Consider the following 26377-nt stretch of genomic DNA (forward strand, 5'->3'; position numbering starts at 1 on the left):
ACAGTTATGCTAGGGTCCTGTCTGCAAGCATAGCAGAGCATCATTGATAGTATCAGGGGTTGGCTCTCTCCCATTGGGTGGGATCTCCAGTTGGGCCAGCCATTGAATGGCTCTCTTCAGTCTCTGCTCCATCTTTATCCCTGTACATCATGTAGACAGAACAGATTTTGGGTTGATGGTTTTGTGGGTGGGTTGGTATTCCCTCCCTCCACTAGAAGTCCCACCTGGCTACAAGAGGTGGCCACTTCAGTCTCCATGTCCTCAGCTGCTAGGAGACTTATCTAAGGTCACCCCCATAGATTCCCAGGATCCCTCCCTGTCCCAAGCTCCAGCTTATCCCAGAGATGCCCCTCCCTCCACTGATTTCCACTCTGTCTCCAGCTTTCCTATCTTCCCCAACACACACCCAATTCCCACTCCAAATATTCTCCCCTTCCAGATCCCTCCCCCCATCCACCTCCAACGTCTAATTTATACTTCTCCAAGTTATATTCAAGCATCCTGTCTGGGGCCCTTCTTATTACTTAACTTCTTCAGATCTGTGGTTAGTAGCATAGTTATCCTATAATTTGTGGCTAATGTCCACTATGAGTGAGTACATAACATGTTTGTCTTGCTGGGTCTGGGTTACCTCACTCAGGATGGTATTCTCTGGTTCCATCCATTTGCCTGAAATTTTCATCATATCTTTGTTTTTAATAGCTGAGTAGTATTCCATGGTATAAATGTACCACATTGTCTTTATCCATTCTTCACTTGAGGAACATTTAGGTTGTTTCCAGTTTCTGGAAACAAATTACAAATAAAGCTACTATGAACATAGTTAAGCAAGAGTCTTTGTGGAATGTTTAAGAATCTTTTGGGTATATGCCCAGGAGTGATATAGCTGGGTCTTGAGGTATAACTAGTCTTAGTTTTCTGAGAAACTGCCAATTCCAAGAAGGTTGTGCAAGTTTGCACTCCCGGCAGTGCAGAAGTGTTCCTCTTTCTCCACATCCTCACCAGCCTGTGCTACCTCTTGAGATTTTGATTTTAGCCATTCTGATGGATGTAAAATGGAACCTTAGAGTTGTTTTGATTTGCATTTTCCAGATGACTAGGGATTTTGAACATTTCTTTAGGTACTTCTCAGCCATTCGAGATTCCTCTGTTGGGAATTCTGTTTAGTTCTATACCCCATTTTTAATTGTGTTACTTATGTTGTTGGTGTCTAATTTCTTGAGTGCTTCATAAATTTTGCATATTAGCCCTCTGTCAGATATAGAGTTGGTGAAGATTCTTTCCCAATCTATAGGCTGCTATTTTGTCATATTAATAGTGTCCTTTGCCTTACAGAAGCTTTGCAGTTTCATGAGTCTCTATTTATCAGTTGTTGATCTTAGAGCCTGCACCATTAGTGTCAGTTCAGGAAATTGTCTACTGTGTCAATGCTGTCAAGGGAATTTCCTACATTCTCTTCTATGAGATTTAGTATATCTAGTCTTATGTTGAAGTCTTTGATCCACTTGGACTTGAGTTTTGTGTAGGATGATAGATAATGATCTGTTTGCATTCTTCTAAGGCCATCATGTAGACATCCAGTTAGACCAGCACCATTTGATGAAGATGCCTTCTCTTTTTCCATTATATGATTTTTAACTTCTTTGTTGTAAATCAAGTGTCCATACGAGTTTATTTTCTGGGTCTTTGATTCTATTCCATTGATTGATATGTCTGTTTTTATGCCAATACCATGCAGTTTTTATTATTATGCTCATCAGGGAAGGTGAAACTCTAAAAGTTCTTTTATTGTACAGGATTGTTTTAGCTATCCTAGATTTTTTTTGTTTTTCCATATGAAGTTGAGAATTGCTCTTTTAATGTCTGTAAAGAATTGGTTTGGAATTTTTATGGGAATTACATTGAATGTATAGATTGATTTTGGTGAGATGGCCATTTTTACTATGCTAATCCTACTGATCATGAGCATGGGATATCTTTCTGTCTTCTAATATCTTCCACAATATCTTTCCTTAGAGCTTTAGGTTCACAAGTACCTCCTTAGCATAGTAGGCAGAGACAGCATATCAGTCTCATAATCTGAAGGTCCTGAGACTTTTTTTTTGATAGTTTGAGACCCTACCAATGATTAGTAGATATCTAGTATCTCAAGCACCAATCACTGAATTCCTGATGTTCCTCTTACTATTGTATCCACCAAAAGGTCTCAAATGTCAGTACCCTGTTATTGTAGACTGTTGAACTATAAAACCAAAGTATATTAAAATTATCTTCTTGGTGTTCTTTTTGCTTAATCCTTTTTTCTTTGTGCCATTTGAGCAGCAGCTTGAAAATTATATTATAAACCTTTACTTAAGTAGAGAGAGAGAGAGAGAGAGAGAGAGAGAGAGAAATATATTTATCCTTTCTGAAAACTAGAAAGTGGTTTTTAACATAATACCAGTGTTGAAATGATATCTTATTTTAAAGGTCAGCTAAGTATTCTTGGGTTAGTGATGTATCCTTTTACTTATAAACTTGAGCTATTAAATCATGGCTGAAAAATATTTTAGTATATTAATGATATGTACTAATGTTTCTGATATTTCATATTTATGTGTAGATCATGTGCACATATTTGTGAAGGTCAGAGGTCAACATCAGATGTCTTCCTCTGTTCTTTTCTACCTTAGTTTTTGAGACAGTCTTCCCTAGAACCTGGAGCTCCCATATGTGTAGCCTGGCTGGCTGACAAACCCCAAGAATCCCGTCTTTGTCTTCACAGCAGCAGATTCCAAGAGCACACTGCCACAACTGACTCTTTTAGTAGGTACTGTGACCACAGGTCCTCGTGGTTGTGTAAAAACAGCTCTTACTGACAGAGACATCGTCCTAGTTCCTGATAGCTTATATTTTTACCATAACACTCGTTTTAAGAGTTTTTATTGGCCATTTTAAAAATGATGTTAAATATATAAATTCCAAGTGCTTTAATGATTTTATTTACTTATAAAATAAGTAAATTATATATTTAATAAAATTTTATTATCGACATATTCATGATAATAAAATTGACCATAATGTCTACCTATCTTAACGTTAACATGTACTTTTTATGCTAAGAATTTTGCCATTTAAGATTTAGAATAGCTAAAATGGGCAGAAGAAAATGGATATGATCTAAAGAAATTAATAGATTTTATCTGAGAGAAAAAAAGAGAAGTACTAAGCAGCTTTGTCTTTGAGAGTTGTGGTTTGGATGGCCTTGGGAGGTATATATGCCTATTGAGCAGGGATAATGTTGAGAGATCTATGATATAATCGAAATATGTACTGGGGAGGCTAGATATAATTTTGCCTGCATTATTTGAAGAAAAAATGTTGTATTTGTGGGTGTTGTGCTTGCATATGTATCTGTGTACTGCTTCTCTGCTCGGTGTCCACAGAAGCTGGAGAGTGCGTAGGATCCCCAGGACTAGTTTTTTGAGCCACTGCACACACAGGTGCTGGAAATTAAATCCAGGTTCCCTTGAAGAACAGCAGTGCTCTTAACACTGAGTAATCTCTAGTACCCTAAAGAAAAAATTGAACACTCTAAAGCAACTATTAGGTCCACAGGTAAAACCATTTGTTCAACATGCATTGAATACTCTTAGAAAAAGAGAATGTGCTCTCTCTAAGGGCAGTAGTGATTCGAACATATAATGTAGGTAGGACTTTCTTTTTAAGGCTGGAGGAATGACTGAGCAGCACTTAAGAGCTCTTGTCTCTCTTTCAAAAGATCTAAATTTAGCTCTAGTATCCACATTAAACAGTTCATAACTACCTGTAACTCCTATTCCAGGGGGATTCTAGCTGCTGGGGTCACCCGTACACACAATACATAACCGCACAAAGATACACTTATAGTCACATAATTTAGAAAAAAAAATACAATCTCAGTGTTTTCATTGATGATTTGATTGGGTAGTTTAAGGACTCTTATAACACTTAAAAGACCGAAAGCACCAGACAAATTTAAAGAATTACATTATTCCGGCTTTGCAGTCATGAATATGTTTATAGTGGGGAATGCTTTTTTAAAAAAAATAGGAAGCAATTTCACACAGCTAGCTAACAAATGAGGAGTGGCTCTTATGGGAGATATCAGAAAGGTTCTTAGCCTATGTGAGTACAGTCAGTCACGGCTCCCATGTCAAGATGAGTAAGAGTGAGTTGGTTCTGAACTATATGTGAGTGGCTGGTTGCTCCAAGTAACATGTTCCAAACCAGAAGTGGTTGCATACATTTCTCTAATCATAAAACAAGAGAAAATGATGAATGATGGCATTTGTGAATGCGGGGATGAGCACCTCAGTCAGTAGCCTAGCATAATAGACATCAGTGAGGCTTCCACCAGCAACTGATACAAACAAATGCGGAGACCCCTAGCCAAACCATAGGCAGAGCTCTGGGTATCCTGCTGAAGAGGGGAAGGAGGATTGTGAGAACCAAAGGGGTCAAGGATATCATATGAAAAAAAACACAGAATCAACAAACCTAGACTTAGAAGGGTTCACAGAGGATGAAGCAACAATCAAAGGCCTGCATTGGCCTAACCCAGGCTGTCAGTGTATATGTTACAGTTGTATGGGTTGGTGTGTTTGTGGGATTCCTAAGAGGGAGCAGAAGCTGCTTCTGACACTTTTGTCTGCTTTTGGAACCCTTGTCCTCCTAATGGGTTGCCTTATCCAGCTTTTATCTAAAGGGAAGTGCCTAACTACAGCTTGATACTGCATTTGGTTGATACCCCAGGAGGCCTGCCCTTTTCTGAAGGGAAATGGAAGAGTGGCATTTGATATCTGCTAAGAGAGATTTACTTTTCTTTTAGGGGAAGCCATTGGAAGGTTTAACACATCCGAGTAAATGATCCTATACACATTTCCATATGGGAAGCACTAATTGTGTTTAGTTAGGGGGAAAAAAACAGATGAAATTGGGTGGTAGACAGAATCCATGTTGAGAGAGGAGAGAGAGGTGGGGAGGGACAGTGGAGCGGGACAGTGGGGTACCCGTATAGCCAGGATACACTGGGTACATCTATGACCCAGTTAAGAATTCAAAAGTCCCTGAGTTTGATGATTTCCTGTCTTCTCCTCCTCCTGGGTGAATTAGCTTCTTCTTGTTCCAGGGTTTTCAGTTGTTCCGTGAATCTTCTAGTATAAGCTCTCTCGAATTTCTTTTTAGAGGCACTCAAAGCTATGAGTTTTCCTCTTAACACTGCTTTCATTGTGTCCCGTAGATTTGTGTATGTTGTGCCTTCATTTTCATTAAATTCTAAGAAATCCTTGATTTCTTTCTTTATTTCTTCTTTGACCAAGGTATCATTGAGTAGAGTATTGTTCAGTTTCCATGTGTATGTGGGCTTTCTGTTGTTTTTACTGTTACTAAAGACCACTTTTACTCCATAGTGATCTGATAGGAGGCATGGGATTATTTCAATCTGCTTATATTTGTTGAGGTCTGTCTTGTGACCAACTATATGATCTATTTTGGAGAAGGTACCATGAGGTGCTGAGAAAAAGGTATATTCTTTTGCTTTGGGATAAAAAGTTCTATATATATATATATCTGTTAACTCCAATTGGTTCAAAGCTTCAATTAGTTTCATTGTCTCCCTGTTTAGTTTCTGTTTTCCTGATCGGTCCATTGGTGAAAGTGGAGTATTGAAGTCACCCACAATTATTGTGTTAGGTGCAATGTGTACTTTGAGCTTAGTAAAGTTTCTTTTATGAATGAGGGCACCCTTGTATTTGGGGCATAGATGTTCAGGATTGAGAGTTCTTCTTGGTGGATTTTTCCTTTGACCAGCAAGTAGTGACCTTCCATGTCTCTTTTGATGACATTAGGTTGAAAGTCAATTTTATCTGAAATTAGAATGGCAACGCCGGCTTGTTTCCTGGGACCATTTGCTTGTAGAATTGTCTTCCAGCCTTTTACTCTAAGGTAGTTTTTGTCTTTGACATTGAGGTGTGTTTCCTGTATGCAGCAAAATGTAGGGTCCTGTTTATGTAACCAGTCTGTTAGTCAATGTCTTTTTATTGGGGAATTGAGTCCATTGATGTTAAGAGATATCAAGGAGTAGTGGTTATTGCTTCCTAACATTTTTGATTTTAATTTTATACGTGTGTGGTTATCCTCTTTGGGTTTGATGAAAGAAGCTTAATATCCTGCTCTTTCCAGGGTATAGTTTCCCTTGTTGTACTGGTGCTTTCCCCCTATTATCCTTTGTAGGGCTGGGTTTGTAGAAAGATATTGTGTTTGGTTTTGTCATGGAATATCTTGGTTTCTCCATCTATAGTAATTGAGAGTTTCGCTGGGTATAGTAGTCTCGGCTGGCATTTGTGTTCTCTTAGAGTCTGCATGAGCTCCGCCCAGGATCTTCTAGCTTTCATGGTCTCTGGTGAGAAATCTGGTGTAATTCTGATAGGTCTTCCTTTATATGTTACTTGCCCTTTTTCTCTTACTGCCCTAAGTATTCTTTCTTTGTTTAGTACATTTGGGGTTTTGATTATTATGTGACAGGAGGTATTTCTGTTCTGGTCCAGTCTGTTTGGAGTTCTGTAGGCTTCTTGTATATTCATGGGCATCTCTCTCTTTAGGTTAGGGAAGTTTTCTTCCATAATTTTGTTGAAGATATTTGCTGGCCCTTTAAGTTGTAAATCTTCACTCTCATCAATACCTATAATCCTTAGATTTGGCTTTCTCATTGTGTCCTGGATTTCCTGGATATTTTGGGGATTCAGTATCCCAGACTTTAAACTCTGCTACAGAGCAATAGTGATAAAAAAACTGCATGATATTGGTACAATATCAGGCAAGCGGATCAATGGAATAGGATTGAAGACCCAGAAATGAACCAACACACCTATGGTCACTTGGTCATCAACAAAGGAGCTGAAAGCATCCAGTGGAAAAAAGATAGTCTTTTCAACAAATGGTGCTGATTCAATTGGAGGTCAGCATGCAGAAGAATGCGCATCGATCCATTCTTATCTCCTTGTACCAAGCTCAACTCCAAATGGATCAAGGACCTCCACATAAAACCTGACACACTGAAACTAATCGAAAAGAAACCGGGGAAGACCCTGGAGGACATGGGCACAGGGGAAAAGTTCCTGACTAGAACACCAATAGCTTATGCTCTAAGATCAAGAATTGACAAATGGGACCTCATAAAACTACAAAGTTTCTGTAAGGCAAAGGACACGGTCAAAAGGACAAAACGTCAACCAACAGACTGGGAAAGGATCTTCACCAACCCTAAATCCGACAGAGGGCTAATATCTAATATATACAAAGAACTCAAGAAAGTAGAACCCAGAGAACCAAATAACCCCATTAAAAAGTGGGGTACAGAGCTAAACAAAGAATTTTCACATGAAGAACTTCGGAGAGCTGAGAAACACCTTAAGAAATGTTCAACATCATTAATCATTAGGGAAATGCAAATCAAAACAACCCTGAGATTTCACCTCACACCAGTCAAAATGGCTAAGGTCAAAAACTCAGGAGACAGCAGGTGTTGGCGAGGATGTGGAGAAAGAGGAACACTCCTCCACTGCTGGTGGGATTGCAAGATGGTGCAACCACTTTGGAAATCAGTCAGTTGGTTCCTCAGAAAACTGGGCATGTCACTTCCTGAGGACCCTGTTATACCACTACTGGGCATATACCCAGAGGATTCTTCAGCATGCAATAAGGACACATGCTCAACTATGTTCATAGCAGCCCTATTTGTAGTAGCCAGAAGCTGGAAAGAACCTAGGTGTCCTTCAACGGAGGAATGGATACAAAAAAATGTGGTATATTTACACAATGGAATACTATTCAGCCATTAGAAACAATGAATTCATGAAATTCTTAGACAAATGGATGGAGCTGGAGAACATCATACTAAGTTAGGTGACCCAGTCTCAAAAGATCAGTCATGGTATGCACTCACTGATAAGTGGATATTAGCCTAGAAACTTTGAATACCCAGGACATAATCCACAAATTAAATGATGTCCAAAAAGAATGGAGGAGTGGCCCCTGGTTCTGGAAAGACTCAGTGCAAGAGTATAGGGGAATTCCAGAACAGGGAAGTGAGAAGGGGTGGATGGAAGAATAGGGGAACGGAAGTGGACTTATGGGACTTGCGGGGAGTGGGGAGCCAGAAAAGGGGAAATCATTTGCAATGTAAATAAAAAATAAAATTAACTTTAAAAAAAATTAAAAAAAAAAAAAGAATTCAAAAGGCACCGAAACCCATAGCGATCATCACACAGAATCAAAATATCTCATCTCAGTTCTGCTGCTCTTTTTATTATCTTAATCAAAAGCTGGCCAAGGTATGTTTTTTTTTTAAAAATACCCATTGTAAAATTTACTTTTATAGAACTATAGCAAGGTTGAAATGAGAAATACATGTAAAAATAACAAGCATAACACCATCATAGAGTGATGTTTAGTAAACTTCATGTGTTCTTTCTTCCCTTTAAAAATATTTAACTTTCATATTGTGGTTATTAATTTGTAGATTGTGTGTAGCAATTGAAGAAGCCAATGAACTAAAAACAGGGAAAACAAATTTGGAAAAGCAGATCAAAGAGCTACAAACCAAGTGTAGTGAATCAGAAAATGAGAAATACGAGGCTATTTCAAGAGCCAGAGATAGCATGCAGCTCTTAGAAGAAGCGAACATTAAACAGAATCAGGTAAGAAAACATGGAGACATGTTTATAAAACACTAAGATCCCACATGCCTCACAGTTCCTAACAATGAAGGTATCAGCAGCTACCTAATAAATGCAGGAAACAAATGACACTTCCCTTTATCAGATAATTATGCTGTATTTTAAATGGCAAAAGTAATATCATGATATGTTAACATGTCAGTCATTTATCAAAAATAGTATTTAAGTATCAGACTTTGGTTTTTGTTTGTTTTGTTTAGGGGGTTTGTTTTTGTTTTGTTTTGTTTTAAAGATAAGTTTCTTTTTTTATGGTTTTAAGCCTCTTTACAAGCATTTTTATTATTTCTTATTTCACTTGAGAAAGGATCTCATGATGTAGCCCATACTTGCCTTAAACTTGCGATTCTCCTAAGGGCTGGAACTTAGAAGTGTGTGCCACCACACGAGGTTTGAAAAATTAGAACATAGTGTAATGGTTGAAAGGGTCTGCCAAAGGTCATTAACTTTACTTCCAAAGTCACAGTGTCTCGAAACTGGCCCTAAGAGGAAGAATTTGGGACTCAAGGCTACAGGAATGTAATAATGTTAGTTTTGAGGGAGTGGGCTCCTACATATACTGGGCCCTCTCCTCTCCTCTTGCTCTTCTTCCATCCAGTGGCAAACCAGGATCTTCCTGGACAAGGTTGTAGGTCACTGCCCAGGAAGAAAACGTGCTGAACTTCCTAATTCCCAATATTTTCTTCTAATTGGGAAAGGGTGTCTCGACCATTGACATTTAATCCTTCTATCTGAAGAAGGCAAGACCCCCCCCCCACCCAGAGTAAAATGATTTACAGGTAACCACGGCTATACAGGGTTAGATGGGGACGTGAGTCAGGCTAACTCACTTCATGGCTAATTCTACTGATGTTCTCAAGTCCCTGGGCTCCTTTTATATAATCAGTGTGCTTGCAGAACTCTAATGTGCTCTGTCCTATGAACTCCAATGACTCCATTTTACTTTAAAGGCCACATATAATAAATGCTAATTCTCTGGAGCATAGTTTTGCTTAGAATTAAATAGGCATCACTGAGTTCAGGGGATACTGCTCTGAAGAGGCAACCCAGGTCTCTTGACCTTGACTAAAGAGCTTGTAGCACAAATCTTTGCTGCCTTCCCTCTCCAAGGCAACCACATTCCACAAGCCCCCTCCCTGCCATCAAGTTGGGAATTCGTTCACAAGGTGGAAGAGCAGAAGCTCTGCTCAGGCCTCTGCACTAACTGGGGGCATCACCTGGTGGGTTCAACAGGCAGACTGAGGTCCATGACCCCACTGGGAACTGCTTCCCAGAACACGGGCAAGCAAGAAAACTACCTGTGTGCCCTGATGCACCTGTGGCCTCTGGCCAATGTGAGTTTACCTTGTGCTGGAGCTCTGGGAGGCTGACAGAAAACAGGTCCGTGCACATGTGAGCATTCGTGCAAATGTGTATGCTCACAACCACATGTTCAAGCCCTCTTTTGTTTCTCTTTCCCAGTTCCTCCTGGCCTCACACACACAACACAGCCCTTTTTCTCAGAACAAGAAAGAGACGAGCATGATACATTTGTAGGTTATGTTCCCCAATCAGTTCCAAGGTGTCCTATGGTGAAGCCATTTGTCTAAGGTCCAAAGGGTGCCACATAGTGGTTCAGGATAAAAGCTCTGCTGTCTTTGATCCTAGATGCTTGTCCTCAAGACTGAGGGATTTTTGATTCAGGAAACTCATATGAGCAGAGGAATGTCAGATAAACACAACCTAATTGTTATTGAGGATATAGCCATTGTTATTGGTGACCATAATTTAATTCCCTATGTTCCCAAATGCAGCAACATGCAGTCAACTCTGCACCTTTGGTTATCTGCCTTAGTTACTGTGATTTAACCCAGACAAACACCCTGTCTTAGAAGTCTTAGAAGGCTTCAGAATGGCTAAGATTAAAAACTCAGGAGACAGCAGGTGTTGGCAAGGATATGGAGAAAGAGGAACACTCCTCCACTGCTGGTGGGGTTGCAAATTGGTACAGCCACTCTGGAAATCAGTCTGGCAGTTCCTCAGAAAACTGGTCATGTCACTTCCGAAAGATCCTGCTATACCACTCCTGGGCATATACCCAGAGGATTCCCCACCATGTAATAAGGATATATGCTCCACTATGTTCATAGCAGCCCTATTTATAATAGCCAGAAGCTAGAAAGAACCCAGGTATCCCTCAACAGAAGAATGGATGCAAAAAATGTGGTATATATACACAATGGAGTACTATTCAACCATTAGAAACAATGAATTCATGAAATTCTTAGGCAAATGGATGGAGCTGGAGAACATCATACTAAGTGAGGTAACCCAGTCTCAAAAGATCAATCATGGTATGCACTCACTGATAAGTGGATATTAGCCTGGAAAACTGGAATACCCAAAACATAATCCACACATCAAATGAGGTACAAGAAGAACGGAGGAGTGGCCCCTTGTTTTGGAAAGACTCAGTTTAGCAGTATAGGACAAAGTCAGAACTGGGAAGTGGGAAAGGGTGGGTGGGAAAACAGGGGGAGGGAAGGGGGCTTATGGGACTTTCAGGGAGTGGGGGGCCAGAAAAGGGGAAATTATTTGAAATGTAAATGAAAATATTTCAAATAAAAAAACAAAAAACAAAAAAAGTTGGATATGGATTAACCTTCCATTTCTCCTTTGAGAAATGCCTATGAAGAAAAAATGTTAACCTTATCTGGGTATTGTCTTGTCAGGAGGTTTCATTTCTCTTCATTCCATTTACAATCAGGTTTTCCTTTTATTGTTTTGTCTCCTTGAGCACTGGAAGTAGCTCTATTATTCTACTCAGTGCTCCTTTTCTTCTCAAACTCTATTGTTTTTTTTTTTTTTAATGGCTCATCTTGCAGTCTTTTTTAACTAATAATTACCATCTGCTGTCCACTTGGAGGACAAATTGGAACCAAGACAAATAGGTTCCATGGGGCTCTGGTCCAGCTGGTAATGCCAGCAGACTTACAGTTTTTAGAAGTAAAACAGGGTGGTTTGAGTGGCCTGCACAAGGGGAGGTAACCAAGGCTCTTGAAATCTAATCAGCTACCAAGACACTGACAGCAATAGCAGAAGCAGAGGAAGCAATTGGGTGGCAGAGGGCAGCAGCAATGTTAGCCTGGCCACCCTGGTAGGTCCAAAGTGCAGCAATGAATGCTTCAGGAGAATGAATTCTCCCCCTAGTGGTATGGCTCAATAAAAAGAGCCACTTTCAGAATATCTTCTATGAAATAACTTGTGTGCTATATTGTATATGGACAAGGACTATATAAGCCTTGAGGAATGGGGTGGGATTTATGGATAGGATTTCCCTATTTTGAGACAGGCTCAGTTTGAGTTGTTATTGATACTCTATTTGTTTGGGGAAGGACCCCATGTGTTTCTTTTCTGTGTTGTTTTTTTTTTTCTAACTGTACCTGGTCCTCTCCATGGTTACATGCTCCAAAGCAAAAACACAAAGGGGTGTTTGGTTGCATGGCCCACTTGTCCTACAAAGTGTTTATTATTATATTCAACATCTTGAAATCTCCTCTGCCAAAACCATCAATCAAAAACTCAAGTTTTCTCAGATGAACTTTCTAGAAGAGGGCCAAAAGCAGCCACTTTCTTTGTCAAACTTTCACAACACCCTCTAGGCCAAGTTAATAATATTGTTCTCCTCTGAAACCATTTTAGTTGTATTGTTTTAATATATATATTAAAACAATACATATATAATAAATACATAAATAATACATATATAATAAATATATATAAATATATATGATTATATATATATAATACATATATGATATATATATATTCCTACCCATATGACATTCTTACCAGCATGACACACTATGACCACTTACTGTATTCAATTGTTTTTCTAATGGAAATTCCCAAAGTCCACATTTTGCTATCAAGCCACATCATCAGGCTTGTCCCAACATGATCCTGATCACTGACACCGACTTCTATCTCAGACACCGTTCTACAGCTATGAGGAGATCTCATGACTAACACAAATCTTCTGGAAGCATTTAATTACAGCATGGTGCATAAATGCATGCAGGCAGAGTACGGAGTAGTAGCTAAGAACTATATACTGATCTGTACACAAAAAGCAGGGGAGATTAAAAAAAAAACCACAAAGCCTATACACAATAACACAGTTTCCAGGTGTTAGGTAAAACATGCTAATCCTTCTAATTCTTTCAGATAGTGCCAGTCCTGGGTTAAGTGTTCACATATATGAGCAGATGAGACCTGTTTTTATTCAAACCACCACACATAGAAAGTTTCAAACATTTCCAATTGCTAGTTAGAAATACCATTTTAATATTCAATTCACAGAAGCACAGAGAGATAAATGGGATATAATTGTAACTCTGGATGATTTTTAAATTATTTTTTATATTTGATACCCAAACATGTCGATTTAAAAATAATACAGTTTGACCAGATGTCATTTTTGTTTTCTTGAGCAACTCTATACCCCATTTTTTAATAGGGTTGTTTGGTTTTCTGGAGTCTAACTTCTTGAGTTCTTTATATATATTGGATATTAGTCCTATATCTGATGTAGGATTGGTGAAGATCTTTTCCCAATTTGTTGGTTGCCGATTTGTCCTCTTGATGGTGTCCTTTGCCTTACAGAAACTTTGTAATTTTATGAGGTCCCATTTGTCAATTCTTGGAGTTGCAATCCCCTTCAGCTCTTTCAATCCTTCCCCTAACTCCACCATTGAGGTCCTTGGGCTCAGTCTGATGCTTGGCTGTGAGTATCTCTATCTGTCTTAGTTAGGTGCTGGCAGAGACAAGGCCCCCAGTATCAGACTTGTTATGTCCCCATACCTTGAGGCACTGTTCTTCATCCTCTGTACCATCATAGTACTTTACTAGAGTGTACTCAATTAGGTCATGTTTATTTCATTTTTACCTGTACAATTCCTTATTAAGCAGAAGCTTAATTGGCAGAGTTAAAGGTGCAAAAGAGTAGATGGATTCTTCAATTCATGCCTTTTTGTTCAACCCCTTAACCATTGTCATTTCTATACAATCCTGGACCATGCTGTCTTGAACTGTTTCCCTTTGAATGGGTATAATCTATAAAAGACAGAGAGTAGATTTTTTTTAATGTTACGACCCTTTTTTGTAGAATTCACTATAGCATTAATGTGTATACCAGAATGAATATACTGTATAATATGTGCAGAATACTCCGGTTGGAAATGCATGGGTATAAAGGAAATGCTTTATTTAGGTTTTTAAAGAGAGACACTAAAAATGCAAAAATTGGATATTATATACCTCGTAAAATTCTTGGTGAGGTGCCATATACTTGCTATCCCAGCAGACAGACGTGGAGCAGGACAGTGACATTAAGACCAGTGGGCCCTACATAGTAAGACCCTGATTGAAAAAGAAAAAGAAAGGAAGAAAGGAATTATCTCTTCAAATCCAAGCTGGAACAAACTTGGAAGAGTTTATGCCTTTCACCTGATGTTCCCATCTGTGACTTAATTCTGTCTCTCTACTCTTGGAATAGTTAAAATGTATACAGTAGGTTTTGGGATATAGCTCAGTGATTTACCTAGCATATGTAAAGCCCTTGGTTTTAATGTTAATACCACCAAAAGTAAACTGTATTCTACCCACTGTGTGTGTGTGTGTGTGTGTGTGTTGCTTGTAAACTGTTCAAAACAATGCAAGTTAGCAGAAAATTTAAAACCAGGACAAAGTTCTTTCTCTTTACCCTCAGAAGCATAGTTGTATAAATACTTATCACATGTTATGTGGTATATAATGAAGAAAAGGTGGAGGCACCATTGCCTGTCCCTCACTTCAGTCCTAAAGCAACAAATCCTTCAGAAGCAGTCTATGCCTATTATATTAATTTTCCTCTTGACTCATTGATTAATTGCTAGAGGATTTCCATCTTGTAGTAGTTTGTTCAAAACCAAGGATTCTCTTCCTCTTCTTTAATGATTTGCCTTTCTTAATTTATGCATATAAGTATTTTGCCTGCATGAATTTCTGTACAACATGTGTGTACAGTGCACAGAGTCCAGAAGAAGGGCATCAGATCCTCTAGAACTGGAGTTACAGATAGTTGTTAGGCACAATGTGGATGCTGGAAACCAACCCCTGGTTAACTTAGTAGAGAGTGGCCGTGGAGCTCATGGTAGGGAAAGTTTGATTAGAATTGTAAGAGAGCGCCCACCCTCACCCTTCCCCACGTGCTGCTTGCATGCAGGAGAGCTGGGTCCAAGACCTTCACCTGCTGCAACATCAGCAGAGCAAGCTCTGTAGCTCAGCTGGGCAGCACAATAGAGCTGGCTCTGCTGACATGGGTGAGGGTGATCCTGCGTCTAGGACTGGAGAGCTGGCTCTGCCCCCTTGCCAGCTGCAGCAGTGGGGTGAATATGGGAAAGCTGATGGGCTGACCAGCTCAGTACCACCCAGAACAAACTCTGGGGCTTTTAGTTGGTCCTTGCCAACATCTACCCCATCCATGGACTGCTGTAATATGTAATATGCTATAATATGCCTGTCCTGCAAATCCAAAGCTGCAGGATCTCCATGACAACAGGGCAACAGCAGGATATCCACGGATATCTGTGAGGATCCAGTATTGATTGATTGTATATCAGAATCAGAGGCCTCAACCCAAACCAGTGCCTCATTACAATGAGGATTTGCAAGTAAAGAAGTATGAACAAAAGGGTTCACTGTGACATACTCCAGCTCCACAATGAGTTTTTTTTTTCTCTTTTGGTGGGGAAGTTGTAAGGGCATATAGCAAGTATGAAGGGACAGGGAGATGCCTGGGATTGTGCACGATATGAAATTCACGAAGAATCAAATTTTTAAAAAAGACAATAGGAAGAAACGGATTGTATATATATATAAGCATGTTTTGGAGTTTTACTCAACAGTGATTGATATGACTGATAAGATTTTTGACTATTTTTTAATGGAAATGAAAAGGATTGGAGATGAGAACATATGAGAGAGATAAAGTGGACAGTGATGTGCTGTGACTGAGGTATGAAGTAGTGAAGACCCTAGCTTAAATACTACCAAGTGAGCCCAACACATTTGCCCAGGCTTGAACACCCACAGATGTTGCTTACTTTGTGGGACTTTAAAGGAAGGAAAGCTCAGCGTGGCCTGGAGCCTTCAGTTGTGGAGATAAGAAAAGTGATAGGAGAGTCGCAAAATACATAGCCAGGATTGATTCAGAAAAGGGAGGCGGGGCTGGGACAATTCTTTTTTATTCATGACAAAGTCCTCCAGTGGAGCATTTCAGAAATCTAGAATGTGACACTGCTGTCAAAGAGTATATTATCTTCCCAGTGAAATTGTGTATGATGTGTTTTGATTATCTTGTGAAGATTCTGCTTGAAGAGAAGCAAAAAGAGGCTGACAGAGAAAAAATGAAGAAAACAATTTCTCAGCTTATACAAGATGCAGCCATCAAAGCAAGGAAAGAGGTAAGGAGTTTAATTATACGTACAATGCAAAATTTAAGTCCTAAGTAAGACTAAATGTTGCTTATATACTCTAAAATTCTTGTGTGTGCATTCACAAGGACTATATATGAAACTACTGATGTAAGACTTAAAAGCTGTGCTGTTTCTTTCCTTCTCATTAAACTACTCTAGGTATAGTATGATGTCCTACATAGGCTTTGGCTGCCTAAGCAGTAGGGTATTTTCTTAACCTATATTTTCTATGCTTGATATAATTTTTCTCCTCAGTGAACTACAATTTCAAGTGATGTTTTTTTAATGATTTAAAAACACAAAGCTAACATATTTGCTTTCTTTCCAGCAACTAAATGATAGTTTTTATTTTTACAAAGCCATTCCAAATATATCCCTTAAAATATGCTTTAGTCATGTCATGCCATATAAGGTCATTTTGATTAAGAACAAGCTATGTATGATGTCTCATAAAATATCATACCGTTATCTCATGAAATTATACTAAAGGTAAGACATCTGTTTCCTCATACTTTTACAGTGCCTTTTCAGGCTGAAACACATTTGGGCAGACAAATACCACTGTGTACATCTTACTCTGTACATTACCATGCTGTAAAGTTTTATAGTCTGTGAATCCTCAACCTTCCAGGTTTATGTACCTATACTGTTGATATTCACAATGACCATACTACCTAAACAATGTTTCCCAGAGCAAAAATTCAAATTTGAGACAGGGTCAAACGAAAGCCTTTTTAACATAATCCTTCCTACAAGAATCTTCCATATCTATTAGGGTGAGAATGTGCTGACTTTAAACCATACCCTTCAATACTCTGAAGACTTACTTTTTAAATACCTAATAATAAATATTGCTTTCACAACCTTTGTAAAAATACTTTATGGAAGTATTTTATTCTGTACTAGTAGCATTCTAATTATATTTTTAATCTTAAGATCAATTAAAATACATTGAATTTTTACAACTGATTGAAGTTTCACTCCTGTTAACCTATAATTTTCAGTACATTTTATTGAAGTGTTGTATAGTCTCAGTATTTATTCTAAACACCTTTATAAATTGTAGTATCTGCCTCCTAGGAGCCTTCCTGTCTGTCAGCATCCAAGTGGGCATCTGGGGCCCTCATGTCTGCTCCCTACCCTGCTTACCTCCCTGTCTACTCAGGCTCGCTGTATGCTCGAGCCCTGGCCCATGTGCAGGCCCAGTGGACATCTGAGGCTCCTGTATCTATCCCCTCACCCTCCTTAACCTCCCAGCCTGAGGCAGCACAAGTGTATATCTGAGGCGCGCACGTGTGTGTATGTGTGTGTGTGTGTGTGTGTGTGTGTGTGTGTGTGTGTGTGTACATATTTATTATGCTCATCTACAGGGTACTTCTCTAAACACTTTGATCTTTGATCATGGCTTCTAATAAGATACATTCATTCCAGGCTTTGTCTGTTTTGTTTGTTTGTTTTCTTTCGTTTTCCTTTTGTTTTTTATTTGATATTTTATTTATTTACATTACAAATGTTATCCTCTTTCCTTGTTTCCCCTCCAGAAACCGCCATCCCACCCTCGCTCCCCCTGTTTTTATGAGGGTGCTCCCCCCCCACCACTCTTGCCTTTTCATTGGATTTTGCATTTAATATATATCTTTTATATATGTAAAACAAAAATGAACGTATCACCAAGTAATATTAAAATTATGAGTCTTTATATATCTTCATATTCCTGCAATGATTGCAATTTCATAGAATAGGTAATACTTTGATAAATAAAAATATTTATTCATATTCTATTATACAAGCACTGTAAATATTTGTTTTTATTTCTGATTACTGAGCTATAGTTGAAAATATTTTCCTTGAAAATGTCCTTGTTGTCAGTTATTCCCCTATTTATTACAGCTGGCAATTACTTTAAGCCTATTGTTAGTGACTACAGTAGATATAATCAACATATTTTCACATATTTCTGTTCTGGTTATAAAATTGAACAAAAATGTGTTTGCTTTTTAAGTATGAAAATGGCTTATTCCTCACATATTTCAAATTTTAAAAATAAAGTATTGCCCATTTTTATATATGACAATTATTAGCCTTATCTGTTTGTTAAGTAGAAAACTAGTTTTATTCATAAAATTATAAAAGAAAATGTTTATGTAAAGAGTATGTTTATAGAAATACAAACTGAGTATAGTGACATGCACATAATCTCAACACTGGGGTGGCTGATACATGTCTATGTATTCATGACCAGTCTGGGCTACATGCCAAGAAACTAGGACGAGAGAAGAAAGGAGGGGTGGGAGAGGGAGGGGGGGAGGTGCAGAGGACAGGCTCAGAGAAATTTTAGTCTCTCATCCATTGCAGAGTCCTACCCAGGGTAAAATTCCTGTCTCACATTTTGTTTCATCAGATCCTAACACTATAAATTCTCTGTGAACTTTAGATCATAATCACTGAATTAATACTTCAGAAGGTTCTTTTCAGAGCTTACCAGCATTACAAAAACACTTTAGATTTTTTTATTATTGTGATAAAGCTTCATGTTTGCTGTGTTTGTTAGACACTGAAAAGAACACTTTTTTTTTTTTTTTTTTTTTTTTTTTTTTTTTTTTCTAACTTTTTTTTTTTTTTTTTTTTTATTCGATATAATTTATTTACATTTCAAATGATTTCCCCTTTTCTAGCCCCCCCACTCCCCGAAAGTCCCGCAAGCCCCCTTCTCTTCCCCTGTCCTCCCACCCACCCCTTCCCACTTCCCCGTTCTGGTTTTGCTGAATACTGTTTCACTGAGTCTTTCCAGAACCAGGGGCCACTCCTCCTTTCTTCTTGTACCTCATTTGATGTGTGGATTATGTTTTGGGTATTCCAGTTTTCTAGGTTAATATCCACTTATTAGTGAGTGCATACCATGATTCACCTTTTGAGTCTGGGTTACCTCACTTAGTATGATATTCTCTAGCTCCATCCATTTGCCTAAGAATTTCATGAATTCATTGTTTCTAATGGCTGAATAGTACTCCATTGTGTAGATATACCACATTTTTTGCATCCACTCTTCTGTTGAGGGATACCTGGGTTCTTTCCAGCATCTGGCAATTACAAATAGGGCTGCTATGAACATAGTAGAACATGTATCCTTATTACATGGTGGGGAGTCTTCTGGGTATATGCCCAGGAGTGGTATAGCAGGATCTTCTGGAAGTAAGGTGCCCAGTTTTCGGAGGAACCGCCAGACTGATTTCCAGAGTGGTTGTACCAATTTGCAACCCCACCAGCAGTGGAGGAGTGTTCCTCTTTCTCCACACCCTCTCCAACACCTGCTGTCTCCTGAATTTTTAATCTTAGCCATTCTGACTGGTGTAAGATGAAATCTTAGGGTTGTTTTGATTTGCATTTCCCTAATGACTAATGAAGTTGAGCATTTTTTAAGATGCTTCTCCGCCATCTGAAGTTCTTCAGGTGAGAATTCTTTGTTTAACTCTGTACCCCATTTTTTAATAGGGTTGTTTGGTTTTCTGGAGTCTAACTTCTTGAGTTCTTTATATATATTGGATATTAGCCCTCTATCTGATGTAGGATTGGTGAAGATCTTTTCCCAATTTGTTGGTTGCCGATTTGTCCTCTTGATGGTGTCCTTTGCCTTACAGAAACTTTGTAATTTTATGAGGTCCCATTTGTCAATTCTTGCTCTTAGAGCATACGCTATTGGTGTTCTGTTCAGAAACTTTCTCCCTGTACCGATGTCCTCAAGGGTCTTCCCCAGTTTTTTTTCTATTAGCTTCAGAGTATCTGGCTTTATGTGGAGGTCCTTGATCCATTTGGATTTGAGCTTAGTACAAGGAGACAAGGATGGATCAATTCGCATTCTTCTGCATGCTGACCTCCAGTTGAACCAGCACCATTTGTTGAAAAGGCTATCTTTTTTCCATTGGATGTTTTCAGCCTCTTTGTCGAGGATCAAGTGGCCATAGGTGTGTGGGTTCATTTCTGGATCTTCAATCCTGTTCCATTGATCCTCCTGTCTGTCACTGTACCAATACCATGCAGTTTTTAACACTATTGCTCTGTAGTATTGCTTGAGGTCAGGGATACTGATTCCCCCAGATTTCCTTTTGTTGCTGAGAATAGTTTTAGCTATCCTGGGTTTTTTGTTGTTCCAGATGAATTTGATAATTGCTCTTTCTAGCTCTGTGAAGAATTGAGTTGGGATTTTGATGGGTATTGCATTGAATCTGTATAGTGCTTTAGGCAAAATGGCCATTTTCACTATATTGATTCTGCCGATCCATGAGCATGGGAGGTTTTCCCATTTTTTGAGGTCTTCTTCCATTTCCTTCTTCAGAGTCTTGAAGTTCTTGTCATACAGATCTTTCACATGTTTGGTAAGAGTCACCCCAAGATACTTTATACTGTTTGTGGCTATTGTGAAGGGGGTCATTTCCCTAATTTCTTTCTCAGCCTGCTTATCCTTTGAGTATAGGAAGGCCACTGATTTGCTTGAGTTGACTTTATAACCTGCCACTTTGCTGAAGTTGTTTATCAGCTGTAGGAGCTCTCTAGTGGAGTTCTTTGGGTCACTTAGGTAGACGATCATGTCGTCTGCAAATAATGATAGTTTGACTTCTTCCTTTCCAATTTGTATCCCTTTGACCTCCTTATGTTGTCGAATTGCCCGAGCTAGTACCTCAAGTACAATATTGAAAAGATAAGGAGAAAGGGGGCAGCCTTGTCTGGTCCCTGATTTCAGTGGGATTGCTTCAAGTTTCTCTCCATTTAGTTTGATGCTGGCTACCGGTTTGCTGTATATTGCTTTTACTATGTTTAGGTATGGGCCTTGAATTCCTGTTCTCTCCAAGACTTTAAGCATGAAGGGATGCTGAATTTTGTCAAATGCTTTGAAAAGAACACTTTAGGAATTATGTGGGGAGACAGATAAAACTTTCCCTATCCATTGCTGTGTAAATCAGCTTTTTGTTGCTGTAACAAAAATAAAAGTGAATTAACTTAGAAGAAAAGGTTTATTTTGGCTCCTGGTTTCAGTAGCTGTAGTCCCATTGTCAGGTTTTCAGAATGACAGCAAATCATGACAGGAACATGAAATGCAGTCAAACCCCTCATCTAGCCAAGCTGGAAGGCAGGAGAGAAGGGGGCTGATGTCCTGGTGAGCCCTTCAAGTGCATCCAGCACATGAGCTAAAGATTTCCCACTAGACCCCACTGTTTAAAGGTTTTCCCATCTCCCAGTAGTGCCTTGATGTATACTAAGCCTGTGCTAACTAGAAATTTTAGCATGTAATCTCCTCTGTAATAGAGGCAATGACATGGAGTTGTAAGAATGAATGAAATGACACACAGAAGCATTCTGAACAGAACTTAGTTAATGCACATAATACTTAGCAAATGTTATGCTCATACTATTACTAACCTGCAAGCAAAGTAGATTGATCTGTGATGTTCTAATCCCCATTTATCTGAAATGTCAGTATAAATTATAACCCAAAGAAAAGGCCACATATACTGTTTGGCAGGTCTTCAGAAACATAATTCGTATTAATTAAACAAATAAAGTATGCAGGCAGGCAATATCAAATGTATTCTAAAGAAAGTTACATTATAAGTTACTAAGATAGTTCATTTCATGCAAGAAAGTTTCCAAAGGCTATTAGATCATATAAATTTCCAGTTTGTTTACTGTCCTCATCAATAATCCTCTTGGTCCTTTAAAAGAAACCTGAGTGGCTATTAGGTTGTTAATGATTGTTAACAGGAATCCTGATGAAGTGTAACTAATTCTTCAAAATGCTCTGTGCACTCCCAGTTGTTCTGTTTCTGAAAAGATCAATGTTTGTTCAAAGCTTTCCTTGAACACTCTTACTTAGCAGTAGGGTCTAGTGTACATTGTAAAACAGCATACAAAAGGGCTTTAAAAGTTATTAATTACATATACAATATGTGAGTTTGCTTTTCTCCTTCTCTGGCATCTTTTCTGCAACAGTTGGGGAGTCTGCAGACATTGCTTTTTCACACTCCTTCTCTCACAGATCAAAGTGCCACTTGTGGAGCCTGTGTGGCATGCAGTAGGTGAAGTGCACTTGTGGTGAAGTGCAGCAGCACCTGGGAGAGCCTTAGTGTCCCCTGTACAGCCAGACACTCAGTAAATAGACTGAAATTGAAAATGGACTGTCCTCAAAATTTTTAGAGTGGGAAAATATATATTCATTAAAAGTTATATATGCTATCTAAAATAATGATTAAATTATATGGGAAAGATAATGATAAAAATCATATTTATCTGCTTTTATTTCTAATAATAGTAAAATATTAGTTGAAAGAATGCATAATAAACAAAACCTCTTTTTTTACATTGTAAAAGGACCCTGAGACCAAAATGATTAACAGCTTCTGTCCTTTTGTATTTATCGTCCAGTTCTCTCAATTCTCATGACTAATTCTTTATCTTTACAATACTGAAGATTCTGGGGCCTTGTATAAACTAAGGCAGTGCTACAGTTGCAGACCTCTGGTCTGATCTGGTCTGGTCTGCTCCGATCCATATGACTAGCTTTGAACTCAGTGTATAGTCTAGACAGGATGAACAAAATCTCCCTGCCTCAGCCACCTATGTGCCTGCTAACTCCACACAGCTCATGACAAATTCTTACTTAATATATTGTATGCTTATTTATCTTTTATGCCATAAAAGTTTTATTTCGTTTTAAAAGAAAACATCCTAAGTTTTTGTCAGTAATCTCTTTTTATTCTTTACCTAAATTATGTCTTATTCACAGGTTGAAAGCACAAAAAAACAGTATGAAATTCTGATTTCACAATTAAAGGAAGAACTCTCAGCCCTTCAGATGGTATGTGAGAAGACCTCGTTAGTATTTTCCTCTAAATGTTAAATGTTCTTGTTCTAAAGGTCAATATGTGTATTCTGTACACGTGTTACACCTGACCTGTGCCAGGTGCTAGAAACAACGCAAATTCCCAGACATGGTTTGCTGTCCTTGACTTGGTAGGAAGAGAAGAACAGGTGGCCTCCATCGTATTCTATTGTCCTTGACAGAAAACACAAGTGGTTTAGACCACTAAACCAACTGCATCTCCTGCCATATGCTGGGCTGATCTGGGAGATCAGGGAGGAAGAAAGCTTCCTACAAACAAACAGTAAAGAAGAGTGAGTGGGCAAAATGGGGGTGGGGGGGCGGGAACGATGAGGAAAAGAGTTTTCATTGGACTAGAGATAGATATTTACAACTTCCCAAGCACACCTTTCATGGATCCATAACTTTTAATCTGTTATAAAATTTAGCAGTAGCTTATGTATTCTCATAAATACATGCATCAGTGTTTGTTGAACACGTGACCGTTTGTGCACCCATACTCTTTACAGGAAAAAAAATCTCCAAATAGATTGTAGTACCTCAAAGTAAGAGTCTTCTGTCTGCCTAAATTTTTCCCATTGCCTAGGAAAGTGTTTCTGCATAGTATATATTAAAGTAGAGATGCATCAACAGAATAAGGTCTAAACACCTCTGAAAGGCTACAGACCATGTAGTGTACATTATTATACTACTGTGTAGAGATCCTGGGTACAACAACCAGGAATGGTTGCTTACTGCATACTTAGTTTCACTTCTGGTAGTGAAATGATGTAGGAACAGCATTTAAGACCAATGGGGTGGAACATGGCCTATTGGTGGAATAATATTGTGTCTTATTTCACTTGTTCTCTGTCATAGATTATTTAAAAAAAAAAAAAAAACTCACATCATTCAGAAAGAAAAGAAACACGCTCCTTTGGCAATGTCAAAAGTTACTTTAATAAACTGTAAACTCTATAAAAATATTTCTGCTGTTTTCCAGAAAAAATGTGAACTGTGAAGACTAGGAATCCCTTAATGGTGTATCAACCAAATCTGTATAAAACTCACTATATTGTAAAAACTATTTTGACAATTTCATTATATAACGAAAAGTGGGTTTTGCTATATATCAAACATTTATACCTGAGTGATCTTTCTAAAGATATGAAACATCTGATATCACATTCTATGGAAAAATTGTGCTGTCTGATTAAAAAGTATTTCAAATATTAAAGATATTTCTAAAATATTTCTAGGGTAGATTGGAAATATCCTCTTAGAGGTGGGGAATATAGCCAATTTGGTAGGGTGCATGCCTAATATGCAGGAAACCCTGGTTTGCTCCAGAGCACCACATAAACTATAAACTGTACATCTATAAACTCAACACTCTGGAGTTGAGGCAAGGGAACCACAAGTTCAAGATTATTCTAGGCTACATAGAACTGACAAACTGAATGAGAAGACGTCTCCTCAGGACTGGAAGTGGGTCAGCCAGCTTACCACTGTCTAGCAAATGTGCATTTTAAGATTGATAGAAAAATAAAGGCCTTCCATGACAAGGGCAAACTAAGGCAGTTCATGACACCAATACAGTATTGCAGAAGATACTCAAAGGACACCTGTACACAGAGGAAGGAAAACCTCACTCATGAGAACACAGCAAAGAATGAATTTCATAAGAGGAAACCAAGTAAGTAGGAAAGAATTAGCCATGCTCAATTCAGGAAACTAGCATCATCATGTGAATCAGAGCACAGAAAATAACAGTGGTCAAACCAATTAGAAAACAACCAACAAAATTACAAAAATCAGTGAGTGAGCATCCCTCAGTAATAATCGTAAGTGCAAAGTTATAATTCTCCGATTACAAGATACTGACTACCTATAAATTTAAGAAACTAGTCTCATTTAATATCCCTTAATGCAATACTTAACAATTCTCCAACTAAAAGATATAGACTAGCTGCCGGGCAGTGATGGCACATGCCTGTAATCCCAGCACTTGGGAGGCAGAGGCAGGCAGAGTTCGAGGCCAGCCTGGTCTAGAGAGTGAGTTCCAGGACAGCCAGGGCTATACAGAGAAACCCTGCCTCGAAAAACTAAAAAAAAAAAAAGATATAGACTAGTTATAAATGTCTTTTTTCCTGTTTTCTTTTTTTAATTAGATATTTATTTACATTTCAAATGTTGTCCCCTTTACCAGTTTCTCCCCATAAACCCTCTATCCCCTCCCTTCTCCCCCTGTTTCTATGAGGGTGTGTGCCCCCTACCCACTCCTGCCTTGCTGCCCTCACATTCCCCTACACTGGGACATAGAGCCTTCACAGTACAAGGGCTTCCTATTAATGCCAGACAATGCCATCCTCTGCTACATATGCAGACAGAGACATGGGTCCCTCCATGTGTACTCCTTCATTGGTGGTTTAGTCCCTGGGAGCTCTGGGGGTTCTGGTTGATTGATATCGTTGTTCCTCCTATAGGGTTGCAAACCCCTTCAGCTCCTTCAGTTCTTTCTCTAACTCCTCCAATGGAGACCCAGTTTTCAGTGCAATGGTTGACTGTGAGCATCCACCTCTGTGTATGTCAGGCTTTGACAAAGCCTCATGAGACAAACTATATCAGGCTCCTGTCAGCATGCACTTCTTGGCATCCACAATAGTGTCTGTGTTTGGTGACTCTGTGTGGGGTAGATCCCCAGGTGGGGCAGTCTTTGGATAGTCTTTCTGTCAGTCTATGTTCTATACTCTGTCTCCATATTTGCTCCTGTAAGTATTTTGTTACCCCTTCTAAGAAGGACCAATGCACCCACATCTTCCTTCTTGAGCCTCATGTGCTCTGTGAATTGTGTCTTGGGTATTCTGAGCTTCTAGGCTAATATCTAATATCAGTGAGTGCATACCATGTGTGTTCTTTTGTCATTGGGTTACCTCACTAAGGATGATATTTTCTAGTTCCATCCATTTGCCCAAGAACTTCATTAAGTCATTGGTTTCAATAGGTGAGTAGTACTCCATTATATAAATGTATACATTTTCTGTATCCTTTCCTCTGTTAAGGGACATCTGGGTTCCAGCTTCTGGCTATTATAAATAAGGCTGCTATGAACATAGTGGAACATGTGTCCTTGTTATATGTTGGAGCATAGTTTGGGTATATGCCCAGGAGTGGTATAGCTAGGTCCTCAGGTAATACTATGTCTAATTTTCTGAGGAACGACCCGACTGATTTCCAGAGTGGTTGTGCCAGCTTGTAATCCCACCAGCAGTGGA

At 38.8% G+C, this 26377-nt stretch overlaps 1 protein-coding gene across 5 annotated transcripts in view; it reads left to right on the top strand.

Annotated features, from left to right (window-relative positions):
* Window positions 1-26377, top strand: part of Sclt1 (sodium channel and clathrin linker 1) — a 132569-nt gene that overhangs the window by 56338 nt on the left and 49854 nt on the right. For all 5 annotated transcript variants that reach the window (XM_052180563.1, XM_052180564.1, XM_052180567.1 and 2 more), the window contains 3 exons: window positions 8540-8717; window positions 16139-16237; window positions 23028-23099. In XM_052180563.1, the coding sequence (XP_052036523.1) occupies window positions 8540-8717; window positions 16139-16237; window positions 23028-23099 (349 nt within the window). The remainder of the gene's footprint in view (window positions 1-8539; window positions 8718-16138; window positions 16238-23027; window positions 23100-26377) is intronic.

This window comes from Apodemus sylvaticus, chromosome 4 (assembly GCF_947179515.1).
Source record: "Apodemus sylvaticus chromosome 4, mApoSyl1.1, whole genome shotgun sequence".
Classification (NCBI taxonomy): Eukaryota; Metazoa; Chordata; class Mammalia; order Rodentia; family Muridae; genus Apodemus; species Apodemus sylvaticus.